This window comes from Rhea americana, unplaced genomic scaffold (assembly GCF_003343005.1).
Source record: "Rhea americana isolate MKP2758 unplaced genomic scaffold, rheAme1 scaffold_109, whole genome shotgun sequence".
In the NCBI taxonomy this organism is placed as follows: domain Eukaryota; kingdom Metazoa; phylum Chordata; class Aves; order Rheiformes; family Rheidae; genus Rhea; species Rhea americana.
In genome coordinates this window covers 348,521-372,226 of record NW_028185139.1, presented here as the reverse complement: position 1 = coordinate 372,226, position 23,706 = coordinate 348,521, and the positions used below count along the sequence as shown (strand labels likewise).

The 23,706-nt window shown below is 42.0% G+C and overlaps 1 protein-coding gene and 1 long non-coding RNA gene across 2 annotated transcripts in view; one reads left to right on the top strand and one right to left on the bottom strand.

Moving 5' to 3' along the window:
- Window positions 1–6: 6 nt before the first annotated feature.
- On the top strand, window positions 7–11,011 carry LOC146601118 (uncharacterized). The gene is made up of 3 exons (XR_014896620.1): window positions 7–414; window positions 1,436–1,554; window positions 10,489–11,011. It is a non-coding gene; the product is annotated as an uncharacterized LOC146601118 (long non-coding RNA).
- Window positions 5,239–23,706, bottom strand: part of MAP4K3 (mitogen-activated protein kinase kinase kinase kinase 3) — a 72,994-nt gene continuing 54,526 nt past the window's right edge. The window contains exons 23-32 of the mRNA XM_085311318.1: window positions 22,728–22,788; window positions 22,528–22,645; window positions 19,976–20,034; window positions 17,339–17,442; window positions 16,695–16,866; window positions 14,011–14,079; window positions 13,800–13,892; window positions 12,096–12,166; window positions 9,143–9,198; window positions 5,239–6,612 (exon numbers count right to left, since the gene is read on the bottom strand). Coding sequence (XP_085167444.1) covers window positions 6,525–6,612; window positions 9,143–9,198; window positions 12,096–12,166; window positions 13,800–13,892; window positions 14,011–14,079; window positions 16,695–16,866; window positions 17,339–17,442; window positions 19,976–20,034; window positions 22,528–22,645; window positions 22,728–22,788 — 891 coding nt within the window. The 3' untranslated portion in view covers window positions 5,239–6,524. The remainder of the gene's footprint in view (window positions 6,613–9,142; window positions 9,199–12,095; window positions 12,167–13,799; window positions 13,893–14,010; window positions 14,080–16,694; window positions 16,867–17,338; window positions 17,443–19,975; window positions 20,035–22,527; window positions 22,646–22,727; window positions 22,789–23,706) is intronic.

Genomic DNA, 23,706 nt, shown 5'->3' with positions numbered 1-23,706 from the left:
CGGCCGCACAGGTCGCGCGGCGGCGTTTCGGGCTCGAGTGCGGGGCGGGCCGCTCGCTCGCACCTGCGGCGCTGCCCCAGCTTGACGCGGCGCTGGGCGCGCGAGGAGGGAAGGGGGTGACGGAGAGGGGACGGAGGGGTGTTCGCCTTCCCCCCCCCAGCCGCTCGCCCGGCGTGCGACTCCTTGCGGGGAGCACTGTCAGCGTCCCCGAGGCTTTGCTCCTGACAGACCKTGCCCGTCTCCCCACAAACCGTCTTTGCCTGGCGGACCTCGAGCTCCTGGAGACGAGCGTCGGCCGTTRTCGTAACCGACTGCCTGTGCCGGGCTGGAGCCCGTGGGGCTGGGTCACACCTCCCCCAGGGCCTTCGGCGGCTTGTCCGGTACAATCATCTCCCATGCGGATGGAGGTCAGAGGTAAATAAACACCCCGTTAAAGCAGCGCAAGAACAGCCTTAAGTGTGAAAAGTTAGTCTGGTTCTTGGGGGAGGGAGTAAAGAAAAATATCGGGGAAAGCAAAGCCAGAATGCAGCTAAAGTGCAGTGGTTTAAGCACCACAAAGTCTGCAGTAGTCTGTGGGGTCTGATAGGCGGGAGGGAGGGAGGGAGGGAGGGATGGATGATGCTGGAAAGGAGAAGTTTTTGCGCCATTCTGCAAGGTGCAAGGGCCAGGGAGAGCCCAAGGCGCCAGAAGAGGCAATAGTGAGCTGCTGTTACAGAGCACAGAGAGTGGGAGGGATAAGACAGATGTATGAAAACCTGTGCTGATCGCTGAAAGGAAGGTGTAGGACCAGCTTTCAAGCTGGGAGGAGGGTGAAGTACCCGCACAGATTGCTCTGGAGAGACTCCCTTCTTCTCAAGGACTGGTTAGACAAACATCTGTCAGGAATGGCATGCATGTTGGGAGGCTTGGCTAATTAATGTTTGTGAAACACTCTGGGGACAGGAGACGTTCTTGAGGAGCTAAGCAGTACTTCAGTAGATAAGATATCTAGACTCTCAGAAAGAGCAGTCTTCACCCCTCAGCCCTGCCTCTGGCATTTTTCCTCCTCACAGATACTTCATGTCTGAAGGAGTCAGACTTCTGCTTTGAACATGCTGGAACAGGGATGAAAGGAGGGAAATTTCACATCTCAGAGCTATTATTTCAGCCTGCCAGGCTGCCTGCAGATTCAGGAACGCTCAGTCTCAGCATGTGATAGACTGGGAAGATGTTGTACTTATTCCTTATGGTGAAAAAATCAGTCTGTCAGAGCTTAAATCCTGAAGCATAATACTTCAGGAGTTCCTGAATGTGCATAACACAGGGTGTAAAACTGCACCAGTGTTCTGCTTTCCAGCCCCTCTACTTGGAAATGAGGATCAGGCAGTGATCAGGAGGTGAGAGGTTTGGATGCATTCCCTGGTTTTATCAGCTTATTTTCGATCCTTTTATGTAGAGCCCTTTAAAACCTAGCTGGGCATTGCTAAAACTGAAGCCTGTGGCCAGGATTGTGATCTGAGACTCCTGAATACCAGTAAATGACCTACAGTACCTCTTCACACAAAAGAGYATCAGGTAATGTACCATTTCAGGTTCTGTGTTCACAGTTCGTTCAAATGTTTGGTAAGGCMATGGGACACTCCATAGCTGTCAGCACCCAGCCCCCCTGTATTTAGCCTTCTTGCTTCTGGATTTCAATGCCTTAATGCCTGCTTTATTTAAAATCCTTTTCAAAAGACACTAAGGGCCTGGACAGGATGGAAGTCTGTCTTCCATCTGAATGCAGAGTATTGCCTAAATGGTCATGATCTGGGCTGTTGGTGAAAGCCTAGGGTTGCTTATTTGGCTTTTTAGAAAAAGGTTTCCCTTCTGACACAGCGGGGCTGTGGTCTCGCCTGTGCCCGGGCCCATCCAGTATGCATCATGTGCCATCCATGCTTGGGGGCCCCTGGGTTTGTCAGTGGACAGGGCAGTCCAGGTTCCTCACTTGCCGCTCGTTCTCTACCTGATCACAGACACACTGCGTGTGCTGCATGAGAGGGTGTGGTTTCACTTACTAAGCAACTTAACAAGCTGCAACTATTGCTGGGACTGTTTGGGGAGCTGGTGCTTCACAGAACATGGCAAAATTAAACCAGCAGCTAAGGCAGGATGGGAAAAATCCCACCTAGCCACTGAATGTGACTGAGAGCAATAGGATGTTGTTTGCTCACCAGCTGCAATCCCAGATCTCTTGTGCCCCAACATCCACGGAGGACAGCAGAAGCAGCCAAAGTGCAATCGGGCACAGGTGCTGTCAGTTACTTGGTATGAGCATGTGCATCACCAGAGGCAGGGTGCCTAGGGATCCAGAGGGAGGATTGCAGCCTTCTCGGTGTTTGCTATGGAGCAAGCTATTGCAGGAAAGYGCATGGAGTTAAAAGCCAGGGGCTGCTGAGGGACTTAATGACAGGGGTCAAAGCACAAGGGGAAGAAGAAAGCTTGGTAGCAAGGGGAGGTGCAGGGAGCCTGGCAGCGGGATGACCTACCTTGAAGCCAAGAGAGGCGAAGACGGTGCTGATCGCCATTGCTGTCAGAAGGAGCAGAAGTGAAAGGTCGCAGCTGGTATGGTGGTGGCTTGCAGGGCTGTCTGTGGTGTACAATGTGTGTGGGCAGGATGGGGATCCCCAGGGCTGTTGCTGAAGGGAGAAGAGGACAAGCTGGAGGGGCACAGCAGTCCTTTGCCATACACCCGCCTCTGAGGGCTGGAAGAGTGGCTAGGGCTTACAAATAGTGACAGCACACCTCCAGACTGGGCAGCTGCCTGTGGGGAACAGGGCGGTGGGGGGGGGGAGCCACCAGAATGGCCTGACAGGGGCTGAAGATGTACACTTTTATTTGCACTGCAGGAAGCCACTGGGAGTAGCTGCCAGTCGGWTGCCAGAGCAAAGGAAGGGGGGGACCTGAATGATGTTGGATTTAAATTAGCTCCAGGGGAAACATCTGCACCCAAGGAGGTGTTTCCCAAGGAGGAAGGAGAGAAGGATGCAGAGGATTACGCTGGGAAACAAGCAAACTTCCCTCTCTCCAGCATTACTGTCCATAATGGGGGCTGGAGAGTCTACTAGGGTCCACGTCCCCCTCCCCAGACATGCATCCCCCCACAGCTCCCTCTGCACCCCTCAATACAGGCCTGGAACATGGCTCTGTATAACCCATGTTTTAGATCAACTTGGACTGTTTCCTTGAAGGGAGGTGAGAGGTTTGGATGCGTTCCCTGGTTTTATCAGCTTGTTTTCGATCCTTTTATGTAGAGCCCTTTAAAACCTAGCTGGGCATTGCTAAAACTGAAGCCTGTGGCAAGGTAAGAAAGTCACTATGCTTATGCTCAGCACCTGGGGGATRCATCCGTCCCAACTGCTGCCCAGAGACTGCCTCATCTCCCCAGCCCAGGGCACATGCAGTCTGATTGCAGGGTCATGGTTACAAAGCTGTAAGGAACAGGTACGTAGCAGCAAGTGTGTCACCTTGCAAAGCTCTTGCTTTCAACTGATGGCAGTGGCATGCAAAACCTGAATCTGAGCCTCTCTGACAGGGGCACGCAGAGCCAGGCTCCGTAGAGATGCACAAGAACAGGATAAATTCAGCACTCACTCCCCTGTCCTCCATGCTACCAGGACCATCTCTGCAAAGGATCGGAATATAACTAAGAAAGCTCAGTCTGGGACCAAAGTTTGGCCCCTGCACTGATCGAAACTTTGCTACCTGGTTGGTGAATATCCTATTGCTTGGCCACATCACAACACACTTCCGCATGTGAGCAGCTAGGAGCGAAAGCAGCCAGAGCAGACAGGGCTGTGAAGACTGAGAAAAGCAGAACCCATGCAGGCTGTTAGAGTAGCTGCTTTGACTAGCTGCAGGCTCGCCTGTAATTCAGTTCCCTGGCTATGAATCTGCTCTTTTCACTCAGCTGCACTGTCTTACATCAGGAGGGCTGGTTTTGGAAACTGCTGCTAAGTGTGGCTCTAGGAAATTGTTGCTTCAGGGCAGCTGCAGGCCAAGCAGAGGAGACCTCTTGCTCTACCAGACATCCAGGCAGCTGCTAGACCAGGAACTAAGCAGCTCAGGAGGCCAGAGAAGCAGTCTTGCAGCAAAGACCCCCAAATTCTGCAACAGGACAATTCATCAAAAAGCAGGAGCCCTGGCATCCTTTGGAGTCCTTAAGTGAGGAGAAAGCCTAGTCTGCAGACTGGCTCCCCACTTCCATGACTTCTTCATGGATTTGAAAGGAAAAACCTTTGCTTMTTCGTCTTTGAGACAGGAGAGCAGCATGTGGAAGGCAAACCATCTTCACCAATAGATGGGACTCCTAGCACAATGGTTCCTCTTCCCCTCCTGTCACATGCCATTGCCCTATCCTCTTTTTTTCATCTGGCCAGCTTTTCCAGCTGCATTCCAGATTGCATCCACAAACCAAAAAATGCTCAGCCAAAATAAAAAAATGCCTCTGAGCTCGTTACCTGAAATTCAGCAATGGCCCCAAAGCCCCAAAACAGCAAGACTACTGGCCACAGSTGCTGCAGAAACCCAAGAGGAGGAAGTATGTTCAGGGAGCTCTCATTTGCACATCAACTATATTGTGTTTTAGGGGTGTTTTGGTTAAAATTCAGCTTTTTGTGTGTTTAAGTGAGGAAGAGCCTGCGAAAGGAGAGACGGAATTCCCCCTCGGGCAGCAGCAGCACAAACGTGCTGTGAAATGCACAGAAGTTCTTGCCTTTTCTGAGAATTCAGCTTCTCAGCAGTGGGGCTTGTGTCACCATCTCTCCCCTGGGGCTGCTCTGAGGTTCAGTACAAGGGAACAGAGGAGATGGAGCCAGCAGAGGCGACATGCCTGTCCTGGAGGTAGAAAAAGCCCTGCTGAGGGGAGCAGGGAAAATAATTTTTTGCAGCCAGTGAACTTGGAAAAACTAGGCAAGGGAGGGAGGGGACAAGACTCAGCAAGGATTAGAACAAGTAAGCTGAAATTGGAGAAGACAAATTCTAAAGTGTATAGGTCTGGTSCTTAAAGGCCAAAAGGGTAGTAATACCTACTCTCAAATGCTAGTACAAGACAAAATTCAGTTGTGCCCCAGTCTGGCCATTCATACATTCAGAACACCCAGCTTCTCTGTTTGGCACATGAACATTTAATAGGAGAATTCAAAACTTGGTATGTTCCATCAGCACACGTTAGTCTGATGTGGAAATCAGTGCAGGTGGTAATCTACTTGTACAACAAGGTGTTAAAAAAAGTTTATTTTACATTATATACATTAGGGAACATATTCCAAAGCATTACCAATCACAACAATAATGCAGGCCATAAATCACTTTAAATTTAGTTTTAGTGTATATTATCGCAATAAAATATAAAGAACATATACAAAAAAGGAGTCAAATGTGTGCATTTTGCTAAAACTTGGCATTTACATACTCCATTGGAAAATAGCAATCAAAAATACTTCTGATCAAAACTAAGTTCCTGTGATGCGTAGTAACCATTGTATTGTTTGAATGAGGTAGTAACTAAATTATTTTGGCCATGTGTTAACACCCTAAATCAAGAAAAGTGTGAAAATGGTTAAGGCCAAAAAAAGTCAAAATGACAAAATCTTTGAGCCATTTCCACAATGTGGAATGTTGCTACTTTTCATTGTGATATGAAGCTATTTAGTAAGACAAACAGTAATACTAATTTTTAACCACTGTATACACTAGTAATTCAAACACCTATTKCAGTGTTACAGCAATGTACCACTATTCTGGGACTGACACCCATCCAGGAAGTATTGTTTTCAAGCATAGAGAAATAATAATAGAGTTTTAATTAAATATAAAAATGCAGGTGTTTAACTGGTTTGTTTCACAAAGAAAAATTACCCAAGTAAACTGAAAAAAGGAACTCTGAAGCCCAAGTCATATCCACAAAGTCACAGCTTACCTTTGTGACTAAATACATCACATCTCAATACGTTGTGCAAACATGAACACCAGTGTGTTGCATCAAAATTAAAAACAAGATTGTAATCTGATTACAGCCTTGGTTACAATTTCTAAAAGTTAAGATTTATTTGTATTAGTAAATTACATATAATAAAATACAATAGTGTTGTTAAATGTACTATATTTGTTGCTAGCATCTCACTTTATAATAAACACACGAGAAGTCCTTAAAATAGTACCCCGATTTCATTTTTTTTTCAGTGACTTTTACATCTGTACAGGTGAGACACTTGTACTTAACAGGAGGACCACTATCTACATAAGGTCAGTGTAGGTCTTCAGCAAGAAGTTTCACTGAAAAATACTGCGTATGTACAAAGATTACATAATAGTAAATTAAGCACTTCTGTGGTATCTTAATGCTAATGTGTCCATACCACAAACAATTCTCTTCTTCCTCTCATGCCACAATAAATTATAAAATAACTGAAGTCAGGTTACTGCAGCTGTTGTGCATTTTCAGCCTGCCACGAATGCTGCAGCAGGAGTGTTATCTTGTCATGGTGAGTTGCCATGCACCGTTCTCAGTAACTGTTCTCATGCCCTGCCAGGATATATAAGTTGCTATTGGCTGTTGGGTTATCTGTTGGCCTACTCTCCAGCACCACGACCCTAGGGAGAAAACAAAACAAAACAAACAAACCCACCACAGTAAGTCAAGTAATACTTCATTTAAATGCATCCCTGGATATAGCTGTAGATATTCTTCCTATTTGTCCATCTGACCACAGTCGTTTCTCTTTCCCTGGCGACCTCTAGTCTAACCTCTGCTCAAAGCAGGGCCAATTTCAAAGCCATCTCAGGGGCTTGTCCAGGCATGGACAGGGTATCTCCAAGAATCTCTGCAGCCTCTCTGGGCTACTAGTCCAGTGTTTGACCATCTTCATGGTGATATTTCCCCCCCCCCCTTTTATCCAGCTGGAACTTCCCTTGCTGCTACTTATGCCTGTTGTCTCCTGTCCACGCCTTTCAGCAGGTGCTGAGAAGGGTCTGGATCTATCACAGGCTACTGCTTGGGCTTGTGCTTCCCTGGAGCTTTGCAAAGCTAACCTGCTAATCAGATGCTGGTCCTGGAATGCATTAGCCCTTTACTGAAAAAGGAGAAAAAGTTATCCTCTCTCCTCTCTCTCAGATGACGTGCCTGTTAAGAGGTACAGGAAGTTTTGCTGACAGAGGCTTATTTTGCAGCTGAAATGGCAGCCCTGAATTAGAGGCAGCTTGTGTTTTGTCCTGCTGCCAGATATTGTGAGAGGGGAACTGTGCCTGCCATGTTGTACAAGACCTGTGCAGGGCACACTGGCCCACTCAGAAAGATAAGCTGGTGTGTGTAAGACCTCTCCCTGTATATCACAGCACTCTCAGCACTGCACACAAAGAACTACATTTAGACCACTCTCAGAAGAAGCATATAAAGGATCATTGCGGTCACCCTGAACACTCACTGAAGGCAAGCATATTAACGTAAGGGAGAGCTGGTCACTTCACTTGTCTTTGGCCATTGGACATGACAGACCCCCAAAGCTGACTCTTCTGCAAGTTTCTCCCTTAGCCCGCATATGCCAGGATGGATTGCTAAATCCACAGAAACTCTCTCCAAAAACAGAGACACAAAGTCTTGTAGGCTGAGACAGTCTCCAAGGGAAGGATCACTATATGCATAGTCTCCTCTCATACTTTTTTCTTGGCACCAACTTTTAGCCAGWATTGGAGACAAGAAAGTGGGTTAGCTGGATCTACACTACATTGAGGCTTCTCAGAGCCTCAGTTCCTATAAACCGACTAGGAAGTGATGTGTTACTGGGGAAGGTTTCAAAGTTAAAGTATGAAGCCTGACAGTCCTGCAAGCAAAATGATGTCTAAAGAAGTTGCAATTACTATAATACTGCAGTGCAAAATCTTTTAACATTGGCTCAGATTTGGGAGAACAGTTTCATCAGCTGGAAACAGATGGACCAATAATTAGGGAAGAAGCTATTTTTTCCAATACAATCATCTGCAGTCACATTCCATTCTGGAGTCAGACTTGTCTTTAAATTGAGCTGCACTCTTTCTCAACAACTAAGAGAAACGGCATAATAAAGCTGTGCTCCATGCACACCTCACTGGCAGAGAAGTCAGCGATGAATGTATTTAGTTACATTTGCAGTACATTACATGCATTTAGTTTTGTACTTAGTTGCCTGTTACCTAAAAGTTATCAGGTATTGCACGTAAGGCAGAACCCTCAACCTCTGGCCAGCAAAACAGTGGTAAAGCCATGGTGCTATTATGGGCAACTACAAGGCTGCACATCAAGCTTGGACAAGCGGATAAGGGGAAAGCCTTTGGTTGATGTGAAGCTTCTCAGTGTTCTGAGAGGCCACATGAAGGTGAGGATCCCTCTAAGTGGAGTAAGAGGGAGGCAATTCTCAGCAGAAAAATGGGTCTATCTTTACACTGCGTATGAATACATTGCTGTATTGTCACGTCAGCATGCACTCCCCAGAAGACAGATCRTCTGTTTTCATGACTGTTAGAGAAGCACAGAGTTCGACAGCAGGGCAGAGAAAGTTGAGGAAGTCAGTGAGGCTCCTAAAATAGCAGTTACTGACTAGGCAAACTGATATCTGATGAGCCGGACAGAAGCATAGTGTTAAAGTCCTGTGAGGCAGACACTGAAGAACAGCTACACTGGGGATTATGAAGGGCTCTCGAACACGTGAGCTGTCGTGTTGGGAGGACAACAGTTAGAGCTCCTTTCTAGGGAAAGAAGMGAGATATTTAGATTTTTATGTATTTTCTGCATTTGTCTCAAGAGGTAGATCATGACAGGTTGCTGCAGCAGAGCATCTGAAAAGTGAAGATTTTACCAAGTTGAATGGAAGAACTTCAGTGCAAAAAAGACGACATTCCCGGAGACTTGTGACTGCAGCCAAATATGGGCTTACTACCTTCTAGAAGCCCACAAGCAGTATTTGTATTCTTTTAGAAGAAAAAGTAGTAAACGTAAAGGGTTGAAAGACATGCATGCACGCAAAAGGAATGAGTAAGATGGCTACAAAAGGGATCACAGGAAACAAGCAGAAATACTTTTAAAGGKTAGGAGTAGAAGATAACAAAGTATTCTTCTATTTTAACATTCTAAGTTCGGTTCTGTTCATACCTGTCAGATCCCAGAAGCCTGAATATCCTTGTATTATCAGAAATTTCTTGTGTGATCTAGACAATAAAAATAAGACAGGTATTTATGTGTGAAATGCATTTTTTAATCAACTTAGAGAAAAGACTTGACTATGATGGATGTTATGGATTCACTGCTGATTTAAGTCAGCTAGAGGATTTTAGGTAACTGTCACTCTTAAATAAGGACTAACAAAGTTTTCTGTAACTCCTGCGACATTATGTGAATTTCTCTGGTAGCAATTGCAAACATGACAGCAGGGCTCAGCACTGTAATACCACAGCATTTGAGCTACTGGTGCAAATCAGACATGAGTGAAACAGGTACCTGTGGGGTGCAACTTGTCTCACTGTACAGTAGATATCCAAAACAGTCAGGTAAAGTGCACATAAAATACCTATGCATTTCATTTAAATGCTGAATCATTATAATATTGCAGAAAGTTCATATTCTGAAATGCTTAACAGAGAAATATAATCTAATTTGTGGCACTTATGCCCACTATAAAAAGAAATAGTGTAATAGGGCTTTGTTTACTGCAAGTGACCTGTACTACACTGTGATACAGCTTTATGATTAAGTGAATGCCAAAACATCAAAGAAAGTAGCAAGTTAGTCAAAGCCCAGTACATACTCCAAAGGATATCAAGTCACCATGTCAGCAGGCAGCACTGTTTACAAAGCCCCCTTTCTACACAGCCACTCTTCACATTTTTGAGAACAGAAGTGACTCTTCTCTCCTTTCCAGTTCCTAGCAGTTTAGCTGACTTAAGAGAATTCACTTTTGGCACAAAGGACTTCAAGGAAAARTTTTAGTTCACAACAATGAACTTCCACACTTCTGTGCTTTGGGGCTCAGTCTGTACAAATTCTGAGAGTTTTGTCTCAGAATTCACACAGTTCCCTGCTGTTTCAGTCTTCTTATGGAATCAAGCTACTGTAGAAGGTCACAGTTGTGGAAAGAAAAGGTGAAGTAACTTCATAAACAGCTGAAATCATCCCCAATTAGATTTACCAATATTAGAATAGAGAATTCGAGCTAAAAACATGTTCAAAGACGGAAGTGCTGGAAAGTTAGGTTAGTTAGGTTTTACACAGTAAAAAATCCCCACAAAGTAACAAATAYGGCCAAGATTGAGTCCAGTATTGCAGGCCTTTCACACTTGCAGATGAAAATGTGTTTATTTTCTTCTTAATAGTTGTGGCAACCAGGAGAGGTAAGGATTTTAACAAGGCCTGAGAGCTTACCCTAGAGATATTCTACAGAAAAAACGTTTGGGTTGGCTTTCTTTCTGACATTTTGGTCTTGCCTTCTGTTCTTCATTTAGGTGTTGGCTTGACAATAACAAAGCAAGAAGACAGTGTTCCTTATGCTTACATAAACAATATAAAGTATCCACTTGCGCTGCAGCACCCTGGGGCACATCCTCTCACAACTGGATCAGAGATACTGAATGCCAATGGGTGGAGTAATACACTGAGCCTTGAAGAATGCTGCTAGCAGCGTTTTCGGAGTTGGAGAAATGCCGAGAGTTATCACCTCCTCCTCACGGTCTGTGCTAAGAGCAGGGGTATTGCAGTTTACCATTATGGTAAACATTCTTGGGAGAAGGACAATCGTGTYCGGTGATCAAATATACACAGATGCCACAAAAAGCATTTGTAAACTTAGAAATAAAGAGTAGTCCGACTTTAGTCTCTAGTCCAGCTTCCCACAAAGCAGGCTTATTGTTAGCACAGATTAGGTCTGCTGTGGCTTCATGTAAACAAATGTAATTGTGTAGTAATGTGGAATATCTAAACTTGGCATGGTGTGAGTGTATGGGTACATTAAAATACTGCTAACCATAATGAACTCTCTCTCTCCAGCTGATGTGACACTGATGAAATATTTGGTAAAGTTTTTGGATTTTAATGAATCTCTTGATTTGGTTATCAAAGAATATTTACAAAACACAGTGCTTCCACCAACACATAGGTTTGCAACAGAAAAAAAGGTATAAGAAAGGTACTTATAACAGTTTAACTATGTTTAAAACTCATGTGTAACTGGCTGAAAAACAGGACTACACAGAATTTTTATAAAGAACAATCTTTAGGTCAGTCTGACACTGTTCTCTTGAGAATGCAAAATCTTGTGGAAGTTGGACGCTAAAATCTTTAAATGACATAAGCAACATGATTATGGAAGAGACCAAGAACAATGGACAGCCACCATTTGGCACTGTGACAAAAAGCTGGTCTTTGAAGCAATTTAAAATGAACATTAATATAACTAAGACTTAGCCATGGTTACTTTCTATTGCACCAATTCTGCTGCTGCTTTCCGCTCTGTATGTTAGACCTGGAAGGGGTTCCCAGTACAGCTTCATCTCAGCTGTAGCCTTGCAACATATACCAGCTCTGCTTTTCCCAACTGCAGAGGCGCCATTCACCACTATTGCCGATTACRTCATGCAGCTTTCTTCAAGAGAATGCAAGGGAGGACCAACACTTATTTCAATCATGTGCCAATTTAGCAGAAAAAAAAAAATCTTGGCTTTAGCCAATTTCTTTGGATTGACTGSATCCTCCACTGCCTCCCAACACCTATGCAACATCATATCCCACCAAGTCAGAAGGACAGTGTCCAACAATGTGTCGGTGGGTCCAACTCAGCTACTTTATGCTGTTTTCCACCAGGGAGGAAATAAAGGGATCTTTGTTCTAAAAAAAAAGAAAATCCAACATTTACACTTTCATCTTTTCATCATCATCAGGTCTAATTCATTTGTAGTTTATGAAACATGCTTAAAATGAGACTCCAGTTTCTAGGTCTAACCTAGGATGTTACTGAAATGTTTTATTCTTTTTCAGATCACAGCATTATCTATTTGTCCTAAGCTTGGGTTATAATATAAATACTGGAATTTGAAGCAAAAACTGCAGCACTCACCTCATTAGATCTAAAACTCCTTCCCTGCATTCCGTGTTTCCAGAAGGCTAACACACTGTCTTGTAGACAGACTGGCAGAAAAAGAAGACTGGAATCAGACATAATGTCAGTTCATTCTTTTAAGGTGAAAAGCATATCACTGCAATTTTGAAGTTTGTGCAGACTGAAAAGTGTCTTGGAAGAATCACTGGATCTGCCTCTATAGTAGTTCTGTGTTTGTGTGTATGTATGTGTGTGTGTATGTATATATATATATATATATATATAAATCTATAAATATATATATATATTTAAGAGTAAGGTTTACAAGTAATTACAGACAATTAGAACCTCTCTTTCGAGGAAAGGATTTTTTTTTTCTCCTAGAAACAGGAACCTCCTCCCTATTTTAACATTAGCATAAAGTGTTAATTGAATTTTAGCAGAAAAGTTACAGGGATCCTGCACTGATATTTCACTTTACAAACAACTATGGGCTAATAGAGTCCTTATGAAACAGCAGTAGGAAGTTTTATGGAGATCTGCTCTCCGTAGCCCTTTCTTTGTTACCTGAACAGAACCATGTGACAGGCAAACCTGCATTTTAATCCTGTAAAAAGAAATGGATCTAGGGCCTCCTTGGAGACCACAAGTATGCAGGTCACCAGGAGGAGTTTGTCCTGTCTCCTTCCAGCCTCCTACCTCTCTCAATCAGGGCAGGGATGCAGGAAATGGAGCAGAGCTCCTCAGAGATGCTGCCAGGCCAGAGCAGGACTCTGGTACCTCATTTATGACGAGGTGAGAGAGGACTGCAGCACGTGCAGAGTTCCCACAATAAGCAGATTCAAGTACACTCCTTCCTTCCCCCATTCCTAACCAATGTTTTCCATGACAGTCTTTTTTCCTGTCTTATTCTCTGTGGGAGATGATGTTTGAAGTGCCCAAAGCTCCTCCTCAGGGAGAGCAGAATTCTCTCCACCTCCCTATTATTTTTGTTCCCACTGTTCCTCTCATTCTGGTGCTACTCTCCATTGTGCACATATCCTTCCTTATCCTTCTCTTCCCCTTGTAGCTCCAAACTATTTCCTTCATGCAATTCCTTCCTCTAATCACCTCCTACCCTTGGATTCCTCTTCTCAACCACTCTAGAAACAGTCTGGGACTGGAAATGCCTTCAGCTCTCCCTGCAATCTAACTTTCTACCCACTCCCATCTCTAGAACTGCAAAAAATACCAAAATGAATGTATGCTGTCTTTCTGTTTCACAAATCTAATTAATTTTGATTCTTTCCAAGAAAGCAACTAGCCTCTTTTTACATGAAGTGCAACATAATGTGGTAGTTTGGTGTATGAGCTGCTTTTTAGAAATGGACTGTGTGAACACACGTGCGGAATGAATCAGCCACGAGAGATTCACAGACCTTGAGCAAGTTGCGTTAAGTTTTCCTTTAGAGCCCAAATGTCTCTGTTAGAGAGTCCATGTCTCCTGTCTGCTCAGCTTAACCAGGTAAAACTCCAAGGCTACCGCTCTATTTGCTCTTGGGGGAGCACATTGTACTGTGCACTGAACTGAGCCTGAGCCACCGAGTCTTCTGGCACAAGTGAAATGCATGAGTTAATGTGCTTCACATGTCAAAGACCTGACAGTTAGCATCTTTAATTCTGTACTGTAACAGCAAGTAAGTGGATCAGGATGGTCAATACTAAGACTGAAATCCAACTTACCTATCGATTCAATTTGAAAATCAAACGTGAGCTCCGATGACAGTTTTCGGCTGGATTTTAATCTGCCTTGTAGGTTCACTATTTTTATGCAGCCTAGACAATAAACAGGATGCATCAGCCAACAATTAATCTTCAGCATATGGCCTAATTTGAAGACAGACTGTATGCATATACATGCATATGTACATATTTAGTTGGTTCTAAAACTTACAATCCAAACACACCAAAATTGTATCTCTCTCCAGCTGTGTTACATGTACAACACTTGTCTCTGTAGTGTCTATAAAAAAAATGACAGTGTTAGTTTATAACATAAATTACCATGAAATTTGAAATGGATGTTCTAGAGTTTGAGACAAATTAATGGGTTAGTGTGTTTTTATCTACTGAAAATTATCATCTTACCAGTGACATTTCTCTTCTCTTAGAAAGGCATGTCCACTTATCCAACATGTTGACTGTGACGGGAAAACTGAAGCTGTAATATTAAAGTATGGACTTAATCCAGCCTTTTCTGAGCCATGTCACAAAAGCAAACTCACGTGTACATTGCTGTCCTTTTATTATCTCTTGGTCTCTTAATATTGCTGTTGCAAAAAAATGCATGCATCTGAGACTCTCCATACGGAACCTGAATGCTGTTTCATTCCATTTTTGTTCTGCCATTACTTCTAGATCTTGCTAAGGAATTTTTATATTATTACTCAATCCTTGCTGCTATTTTCAGATTTTCCATTCCCAGATTTTACAATATAGGAGAATATTTTTCCTCCTCCAAACTCTTAAAAAGAAAGGTTACCTTTTCTTTCTTCTGTGTTACAGCTGCAGCAGTCTCCATCACAGAAAACAGGGGGAATCTGACCCACAAGTGATCAGTGGACATGTCAACTCAAAAGAGAAGTGTGGTTGTGGTCTGTTTGTTAGCATTGAAGTTACACAAAAAGCAGCTCTTACTAATTTGGCATGATGCCAGTGATACTGCAGACATTTTTTTCATACGTAAAAGAGTGAAACTCATTAAATATGTTAGAGATGAGAAATTAGGGCATGTTACCTAAAATACAAAAGCAGCTCTCAGTTAAATAATGACATCCACAGTCCTGTTGAGAATTAAAACAACAACAACAACAACAACAAAAACAAAACAAAAAACTCCCCAGATGGCAGAAATGTGTTCCCTGAGAATATCCTTCCATCTCTTTTTGGTGTTTGGTGTCTTGGAAAGTATATATTCATGATCATAACCAATCTCTAATGCATGACTTTAACTAAAGGTGCATGCTTTTATCGTGGCTATATGCAAGAGAAGGATTGGAGTATATACATCTATGCAACCACATTATGATATGCAGCAGCATGAACTGCATTGGCTGAAGCTAACAAGAGAGGAAGAGGAATGGAAGAAAGTAAGGCCTTGCATAAAGTCTGGGCCTGCTAATTTAAATAATGTTTTTTTTTAATGTCTTTATCAGACATCTACAAATATTGAGTCAAAGAAAACAACTATTTGATGGAAACTATTTGTAACCGCATGGTACACACTTTCCTCATTCAAAACCACTGAAATTTTGTTTGCTTGCTCCATCTCCATCCTGCCAGCAGGGGACAGGAAGAAACCAATATAACCCAAGGGTTTAAATTGGCATCAAACAAATAGGAGAAAATGACAACATAGACACAACAAGAGAACACACAAATGATTCAATAAACTAGAAGTATTTAGGAAAGCACAATGCAGTGTTAAGTTAACCGCGTTAAAATACGTGGGAACCAGGAAGGTATTACTGTTCTTGTATTTACACACTGATGCAGACAAAAGAAGAATGACAACAGGACATTATAGTTCAAAGAGTTTTTCTTTAGTGTGCTACTTCTATTGGGACAACTGAAGTCACCCAGTTACATAAATATATGTGTAAGCTTGAAAATACAATGCACTAACTTTGAAGTAGTAAGTGCATTAATCGGCCATCCACTGATCACTTCGTTTTTCGCAGCTATTCTTTAAACTGTATCAAAATATGGCAAGTACTTTTTAGCAGCAAGAAAACAGGCCTCTTTCTTGTGGAAACTGTACTTTTTAGTGAGTTCCACAGTATCCAATTAGCTGGATCCATGCACATGTATATGCCAGTACAGGGCTACTTACAAATTCACCATAGATCAATAACTGAATTCCATATAATTTTTTCTATGTCTGGTAATAACCAAATTATTTACTGCTTTTAAACCTGCAAAGTAGGACTGAGGTCCTCTCACTACCATAGCTAGTTTTAAAGGGAATCCTGCAGATCTTCTTAGAACAGTTTCTACTATTGCTTAGGTGCTATCTTCCTCACTCATACAGCACCCAGACCAGCAATGGACAGGGGCATAGTTTCCAGCTAGTTCTTTTCTCATTCCACAAACATCAGAAGAATGCAAATTCTCTCTCCCTCTTTCTAAGCAGTAGATAACAGCATTTTTAATCTTACTGGCTTATTGCAGCAGAGTCAAACCACATCTAGAATGATTTTGAAAGAAATTGCTCAGATTGAAATTGTATTAAAATCTCTTAAATAAATAAAAGTCATGGTGCCAGGCTAGAGCACAAAACAGCTCAGTGGACAAGAGGCATGTACAACCTGATTTATGGTAATGCCAAGGAACCGTAATTCTGTCCTCTGTTCTACTTGAAAGCTTAAAAACTCAAATCACTGCAACAGTAGAAACATTAAAAAAAAAAAAAAAAAAGTGAAGGTGCAACAAGTACAACTAGATATTCTCTTTAAACTGAAAACTTAGCTTAATGATATGACCATTAGTTTCCTTAGAGGAAACTGTAACTTTCTGGTGTTTTGGCTATAATAAAAGAGCAAGGAACATTTCTGAATGCAATCAAAGTGGCAGACAAACCTGTTTCTGTAAACCATGAGGAGGTAGAATTTGGGTTGACAGTCTCAAACTTCACTACTTGGTTGAAGTCTCTCCCTCTACTGACACCAACACAAACTAAAGGGAATTCCTGCTCGGGGACTACCAGCATTTCAAACAACCTCAGCGGACAAGGTACAGGAAAATCTATGTGCTGCATTAAGAAACAAAAATAAATGTTAGAAGAGAAACTAGTAAAAAGTTTAGTCTCGGTTGCTATTAGACATTTAAACAGCAAAGTAAGTTTTATTCAGTACATTTTGTAACATTAAGTTTACTTCTTCAGATAACAGTAATTGACAGATGCAGAACATCTGAGTTGAAGTTGAATTCAAGCCAATTTGATTAAAATAGACAGATCTGTCTTTAATCATGTGCTTTCTTTGTGGCTGCCCACAGATAAGAGTGCGATACTCAACACTGCTCTCCCTAGCTATAGGGCCTCTAAGCCATTGCTTCCCAGGTTGATCAACCCATAGCAGATGTTTAAAAAGCTATTTTCAACATAATTTAACAGAAGGCAAGAGAATTAACACAATAAATAGCTAATGCTAATTCTTAACAAATCACAAGATAAATACAATTGATAACCAGCAGAAGAGTATTTTGCCTTATTGTAATATTACCTTGATTAGCATGAATTTTTGCATTGGTTCAACCCATTCTAACAAAACAATGCTAGACTGTAGTGCTCCACAAAGGTACTTGTGACCCGTGTAAGGATTCCTCACTGTGAAAAAAGGAGAGGAGAGATAAAGTACATTAGTATACTGAGCAAATACAGCTTCTAAACCATTTTCAACTAGCAGTCCATACAATTCTGGAAAATAAAATTCCCACCCTAATCCTGTATAAAAGGAGGCTGCTGAAAAGTCAACATCCACACTATGGTGGCAGTGTGCATGTTGAAACAGGGGCTGCCCTTCCCCAGGGCATAAACACCTAGTAGCTCGTGCCAAATAAGCTATACTAAAGTTTAGTGTTGGCTTTCAAATTGGTAGATGGGAGTTACCGCTCTAGGAAGTCTACAAGCTTGGTCTATGCACACACTTTAAGTATCTCCTTCCACTATGTTGGCTTGCCTAAGCCAGCTCCAAATTATCACAGTAAGTTGTTAAAGAATGGCTTTTTCTAAGAGATGCTGACTCCTCTCCAGCAGAAACTGAGCAATCACTGTCATTTAGGAATTGCTTAGCTGCCTTTCAGGCCCTGTCATTGCAGGTCTGAAATCCGAGTGCTTTGTATTTCTGATGACTACTTGTTCACATCAGCAGGAAACCCAATTTTAAAGTGACCTCATCAGCTCCCACTCAACTGCTTTTCTTCTGCTGTTTATCAAAGCTCAAGTAAAAACTGGAGAAAGGGCACTAAAGTTGCAAAGTTGAGCACTGAACAGTCAAGAAATGCTAAAGTCAGTTTTACAACCTTAAATCTACAGACCACACAGTAACAACAAGATTTCATTCCTTAAGCACTGCCAGCATACCTGTTGTAGAAGAGCAAGTGTTACTTTACACTTTGTGCAGCTATGCCTAAAGATCTGATTTTTAAATTGCGATAAAACCACCATGTATCATTAGGGAATTAACAATGCAATTCAGATAACGAGTCTCTACCACAATACTGTCTACATAAATGAAATATACTCATGCTATTCTATTCCCAGAGATATCCATGGACAAGCCACTGGCACTTTACACACCAAAGCTTAGTTTTATGAGTCTGTTTCCTTGCTCAACATCCAGCCAACTGCAAAATGCAGGAAATAACTCTTGGTGTGACCCTCAGTAAGGCTGAACACAGCAACAGAAACTACAAAACATACAATTATCAACACCAGTCAGCTGAAGAAACAAGACCAGAAGTTCTGGTCTTTCTCCACCTTCTATGGCACTGCAGCTTTTTCCTGGGTGCAGGATCCTTACGCTGCTGCCAGCAGTTGAGACTCACGCTGCACTTAAGTAGGGTAGCATAGAAGGGCCAGGGGGATCTAACCTCTCCCCTTAGGCCCGTCTTTCGCAGCTGTCTGCGTTGCCATCACAAACTCTCACTTAGTGCCTATCATGCAAGAAGCACTACAGACTGCTTAAGTTAAGCTACTTCCGAATGCCAGGAACAGCACGCTCCCCCTCCGTTAGCTAGGCAAGTCCCATGGCACGCTTGTTCAGAACCAGGCCAGTTAGTGCAGAAACCATAAGACTACAGAGGAACAAATTACCAGGTTTCTCATTTCATATGCAGAGACCTTAGAACACACAGACTTTGAAATGAACTTCCATGTCAGAACGCCAGGGTTCCTGTCTACTCAGATCCCCCCCCTCCCCAACCGACTTCCATCCCTGCGAAGGCATGAGAGGCCGCGATTTCTCCTTTCACCAGTCCAGTAACATTCACAGCTTGACTGGATGACTCAATTAAGTCCAGGCCTGGAGGTACACAGTACATATTGTTAACACCCTACCATACCCGAAAGGATTTGTATCCCCCAAAAAGTCAAGTTTTAACAGGTGAGCTGGACAGAGAAGTGGTAACAAACTAAAAGGATGTTTCAGCAGTAGCTGCGAGATTTTCATCAGGATGAATGACAGACGGATGCTGACTCACCACTGAGCCTCTGAAAATCTCCTGCATCATACAACTCCTCACAACAAACATTTGATTATGGAACACCAGGTGAAACATTTCCAGGGACAAGAGCTCATGCATAGCTACCCTACCTGCTTTTTGTGGGTTTTTTTCCCCTCTCTCTTTTTAAAATTATCTGCTCCTATCTCCTTTTTCAAACATGTTTTAGCACACTACAGCTGTAACTCTTYAGCAGTTGGCACTCTGAACACACTCTAAAGCCTTCAGAAACAACATTGCCCCCCCAAATTAAAAATACTCCTTGCTTTTATTATCTAATATTAATAATTTGAACTTACATCCTAGAAAGCACACTGCAATTGCTGCTGCTTAAGTCAATCTGTCTAGGGAAATCAGGTWTTTTCTAAAGTCAGGTTTAAATTTGACATGTGTTCTGCTTCTCTGCATTGTATGATTGCCCTTAGAATTGTCTTCATATTTRAAGAGAGAAATGGGGAAGTTTTTACTGCTTAAATGCAGCAACTAATCTGAAGGAGTTCTCTGCCTGGAGATGCATATTTTCACAATAATGTCAAAAAAGCCTTTTCTTCTTGTGCCTCCAGAAACTGACTCAGAAGTCTTAATATTGMTACCATTTGTACTGCTTTTTAGTATTTATTCTGCAGATCTTTACTTACCAACACAACACTTCTGACACCACTTAGTGTCAGGAATTTTTGTAGACACTGCAAACTTCCTACAAGATATAAATACAGGATTGTCAATCAACTAAAACAATTGAATGAAATTGCTTTTCAGAAAGAAAAACTAAAAATGTAATTTATTTGTATATTTCTTCTGCTAAAAATGACATATCTAGCACACACATGGGATCCCCCTGCCAGCCCCCTATAGCCTAAAYAAATGCAGTTAAAGGTCATGAATGGAGAAAAGACACTTAGCTTTCAAGCATCGTTTACCACTGTCTCTTGCTATTTAAATACATGCATTTATTACACATGCCTGGATAGTCTATTGGCTCCCATGATCATTACCCTTTGTAATGCTGTAATTTGTTGCATCTTCTTGTTCTGGATGCCGTACAGACAAAACAAAGGCTATTCTTGCCCCAAAGACATCACAGTTCAAGACAAGACACAAGGACCCAAAGGGTGCGGGATATGATGCCACACTSGATAGCTTGCTGGGCCACAATCTTCACAAAGTAACAATTTGAGTGTTGCAAAGTTTTTTTCATAAGCAGCAYAGCATGAGTTTTAAGAAAAGGTGTGAAGGAAGACAGGAAAGCAGTTTTGTAAGATCTTTTCTTATATGCAGGGACATCCCCTGTGAAATTCYGAAAATAACTGCTTGAAAATTTAGCAGATAGGTCAGGGTAGATGGTGTAATCTGTCAGAAGCGGGAATCAGTATTTCTCCTCAGAGTAAAAGACAGCAGACAATACGGAGTAGCCTCAACAGGAAAAGTAACTGTTTGGGCTGATGCTGCGGCAAAGATGCAAAAAAAACGGAGTGATAGAGACAGGCATTACAGTCAAAGTTATGAACCAGGAACATATTGCATAGCATTTCAAATCAAGTTGTCCAGAAGTGACTGATAAAGCGGCAGGATTGAGCAGTATGAAGACTGTGTACTGGTCACAGAGCTTGGCCTTGAAGAAGTCATGAAAGGCACGAAAAGAAGTGCTCAAGGACACTCGAGGAAGAAAGGCTGAACAGGAGATCTATCACAGAATTATTTTCTGCTGCTAAATGCTTGTCTACTAAGTATCATAAATAAAGCTTAGAGCATTTTGCAGATGAACATGCTGAACCTCACACGATTACTTTGAATTCTATTTTGCTTTGCATTTTCTGTACAGAAGACTTTTTTAGTTTATTGTCACTTTTCATGCTGCAATATGGTATCCAGATCCTGCTGCAGAACATGCTTTGTAGTCTGTTAGGAAAAAGAAATTATTACACTACCTGCATATTTTAACTTATACTTTTGGTAGTCTACCTGGCTAATGTTACTCTGATGCCTTACAGCCAAGGGGAAAACTAGAATATCTGTATGAGTGTGTTCTGCCTTTGAGAGACTTGCACATCCAGGTTGCGCTGCATTTTTTTGGGGATGTGACAGGACTGAACAGGAAATTTCCTGAGCCCTCTAGAACTTMGGTGAAGTGTCATTCCAGGCTGAAAGTAGTCTGAAGCTTTTCCTCACATGGCCCTTGTGATAATTATGGTTATCAGGCCACTGCTGATATGGTCCTCAAGTCAAAGTCACCAAGACAGAGTTAATTTGGAAGAGAAAGGAACAGAAAGGTGGTGCAGACACACAGAACACAAYAATTCAAAAAATTCAAAGGTAATTTGTATTACCTCTTTTCTTAGATAACTAGAGTTCAGCTTCTAAGCAGAACACAATTTTGGGCAAGCGTTGCACCATTAAGTTTGCAGAGGACTGAAAAGAAGCCTTTCCTGAGTCTGATAATTAAATGTTAATAGGCTGTTAATAAAACCACAGGTAGCAAAGAATCAAGTCTGCTACAATCCAATTTCCTAATCGAAAAGCCTGTTATATGAAAGCATTCTGCGATTCACTATGCTCCTTGAGAATCAAAAGTTTCTCTGCAAACTACGTTAGCATTACTACTCCCTCAGCTTAGACTTGAGCGGGATCCTCAGGCTTGTTTGGCAGCCAGCACCATTCCCAATCTCTGCGATTTTGTATGCCCCTTGTTAGTAAATAAAGTTTGGCCAGGCTGTACGCACAATGTATTGTAGGCATAGGGGTTAAGTAGTCCGTTACAATACATCTCAATGTTGTTTTATTCAAGTCCACMCTTCTACATAGGCTTGAGAGAAATGACTTGCCAATAATTAACGTCAAATCTGAGTTCCAGTTCTACTGCTCCTAGCTTTCAAAATGAAATATCACGATACAACACGGATGCTACATTTTGTTTCACAACAAATATAACCAGGACGTGCCCTAMGAAGTTGTACCTGACAAGAGGCTTCCTGACAAGAAGGGTAAAATTTATGRAAAACTAGCTCTCTAGTAAGAGTATATTCATACCTTGATTCACGTAAATTTAGGTGTCTACACTCTGATTAATGTCCACATGAATCATTCATGGCAATCTGTCCACTTAGCTCCAAATTATTTGGGAATCCCAAAGCTTCATTCCTGAACTCTTGGAATCAAGGTGATCTGATATATCTGATTAATGTATATTTACCTGGGAAGTATTCTGTCAGGGAGTTTGTGTGCTGGAATAGCAACAGGTAACTTTTGCATTTGCCTTGCATAATCAAAGAGTCCTGGTAAATTATGGGAATAAAGCTGAGAAGCTTTACCTAGAAATTAGAAAACAAAAACTTCAAATACAAAACAAAATGCRTTCTAGCACTACTGATCAAAGATAGCAGAGTAACTCACCAGATATTGATAACAAACARTTATTCATGACATATAACCATGTACACCTTCGAGGAAATAGCTGATAAAGGAAAAAAAATAAATTCAATTTTATATACACAAAATGTGATTATATTAAATTGATCAATTAATAGCTACATAGACAACACGACAAAACTAAAACTGACTTGCCTTTTTAAGCAAAAATTAGCTTAAGCCACATAATATTTATCTGGATTCCAGAATTTATTCAGAGTAAATCTTAAGTATASAAGCTAAATTTTACATACACATTAACATCTAGACAATTGAACATTTTATAGCCATGTCCTCAGTATACTATAATTAGCCCAAAATATGTCATTATAAAGATCAATTCAACCTTTTTCCAAAAACTTTAATGACCTCCAACTTTTCTCCTTCACAGGAGAAAAGCTTAACAACAAACCTCAGTAAACAAAGCATCTTCAGTAAACTACAGCCATTCTCAAGACTATGGTACTCCAGCTCTCTTGAAACAATTAAAACTGGCACTTGAAGTGACCTTCCATATGATTACGCATTACACTTCAGTAACCAAGGAAGGCAGCAAATGATCAAGGCAGAGCTGTCATTTGTTAAATCCTGTAATTACGAGAAAGAAGGGGCTGAAACTGATAGCACATCCGTTGGGGGGAGGGAGGRGAAGAAAAAAGAAAGAAAAAAAGAAAGGCTATATAAGGACAGAACTTCCCCCCAACATGCTTCGGGAGCCTGCTGCCACAAGAGGTCGTGGAGGTGGACAGTACYGAGAGGGTTTAAAAAATGGATTAGACATATTCACGGACAACAAGTCCATAAACAGACAAGAAAGGGAAAAGGTAGGGACGCACCCTCCAACATCCCTAGCTCAGTGACTGTAGATACAGTCCTGATACTCCTCCTGTGGAGGAGTCAAAGGCAATGGGCAGCCGATAGTGGCTGGGCTCACGGGCATTTCCTACTGCCACTGCTGGAACAG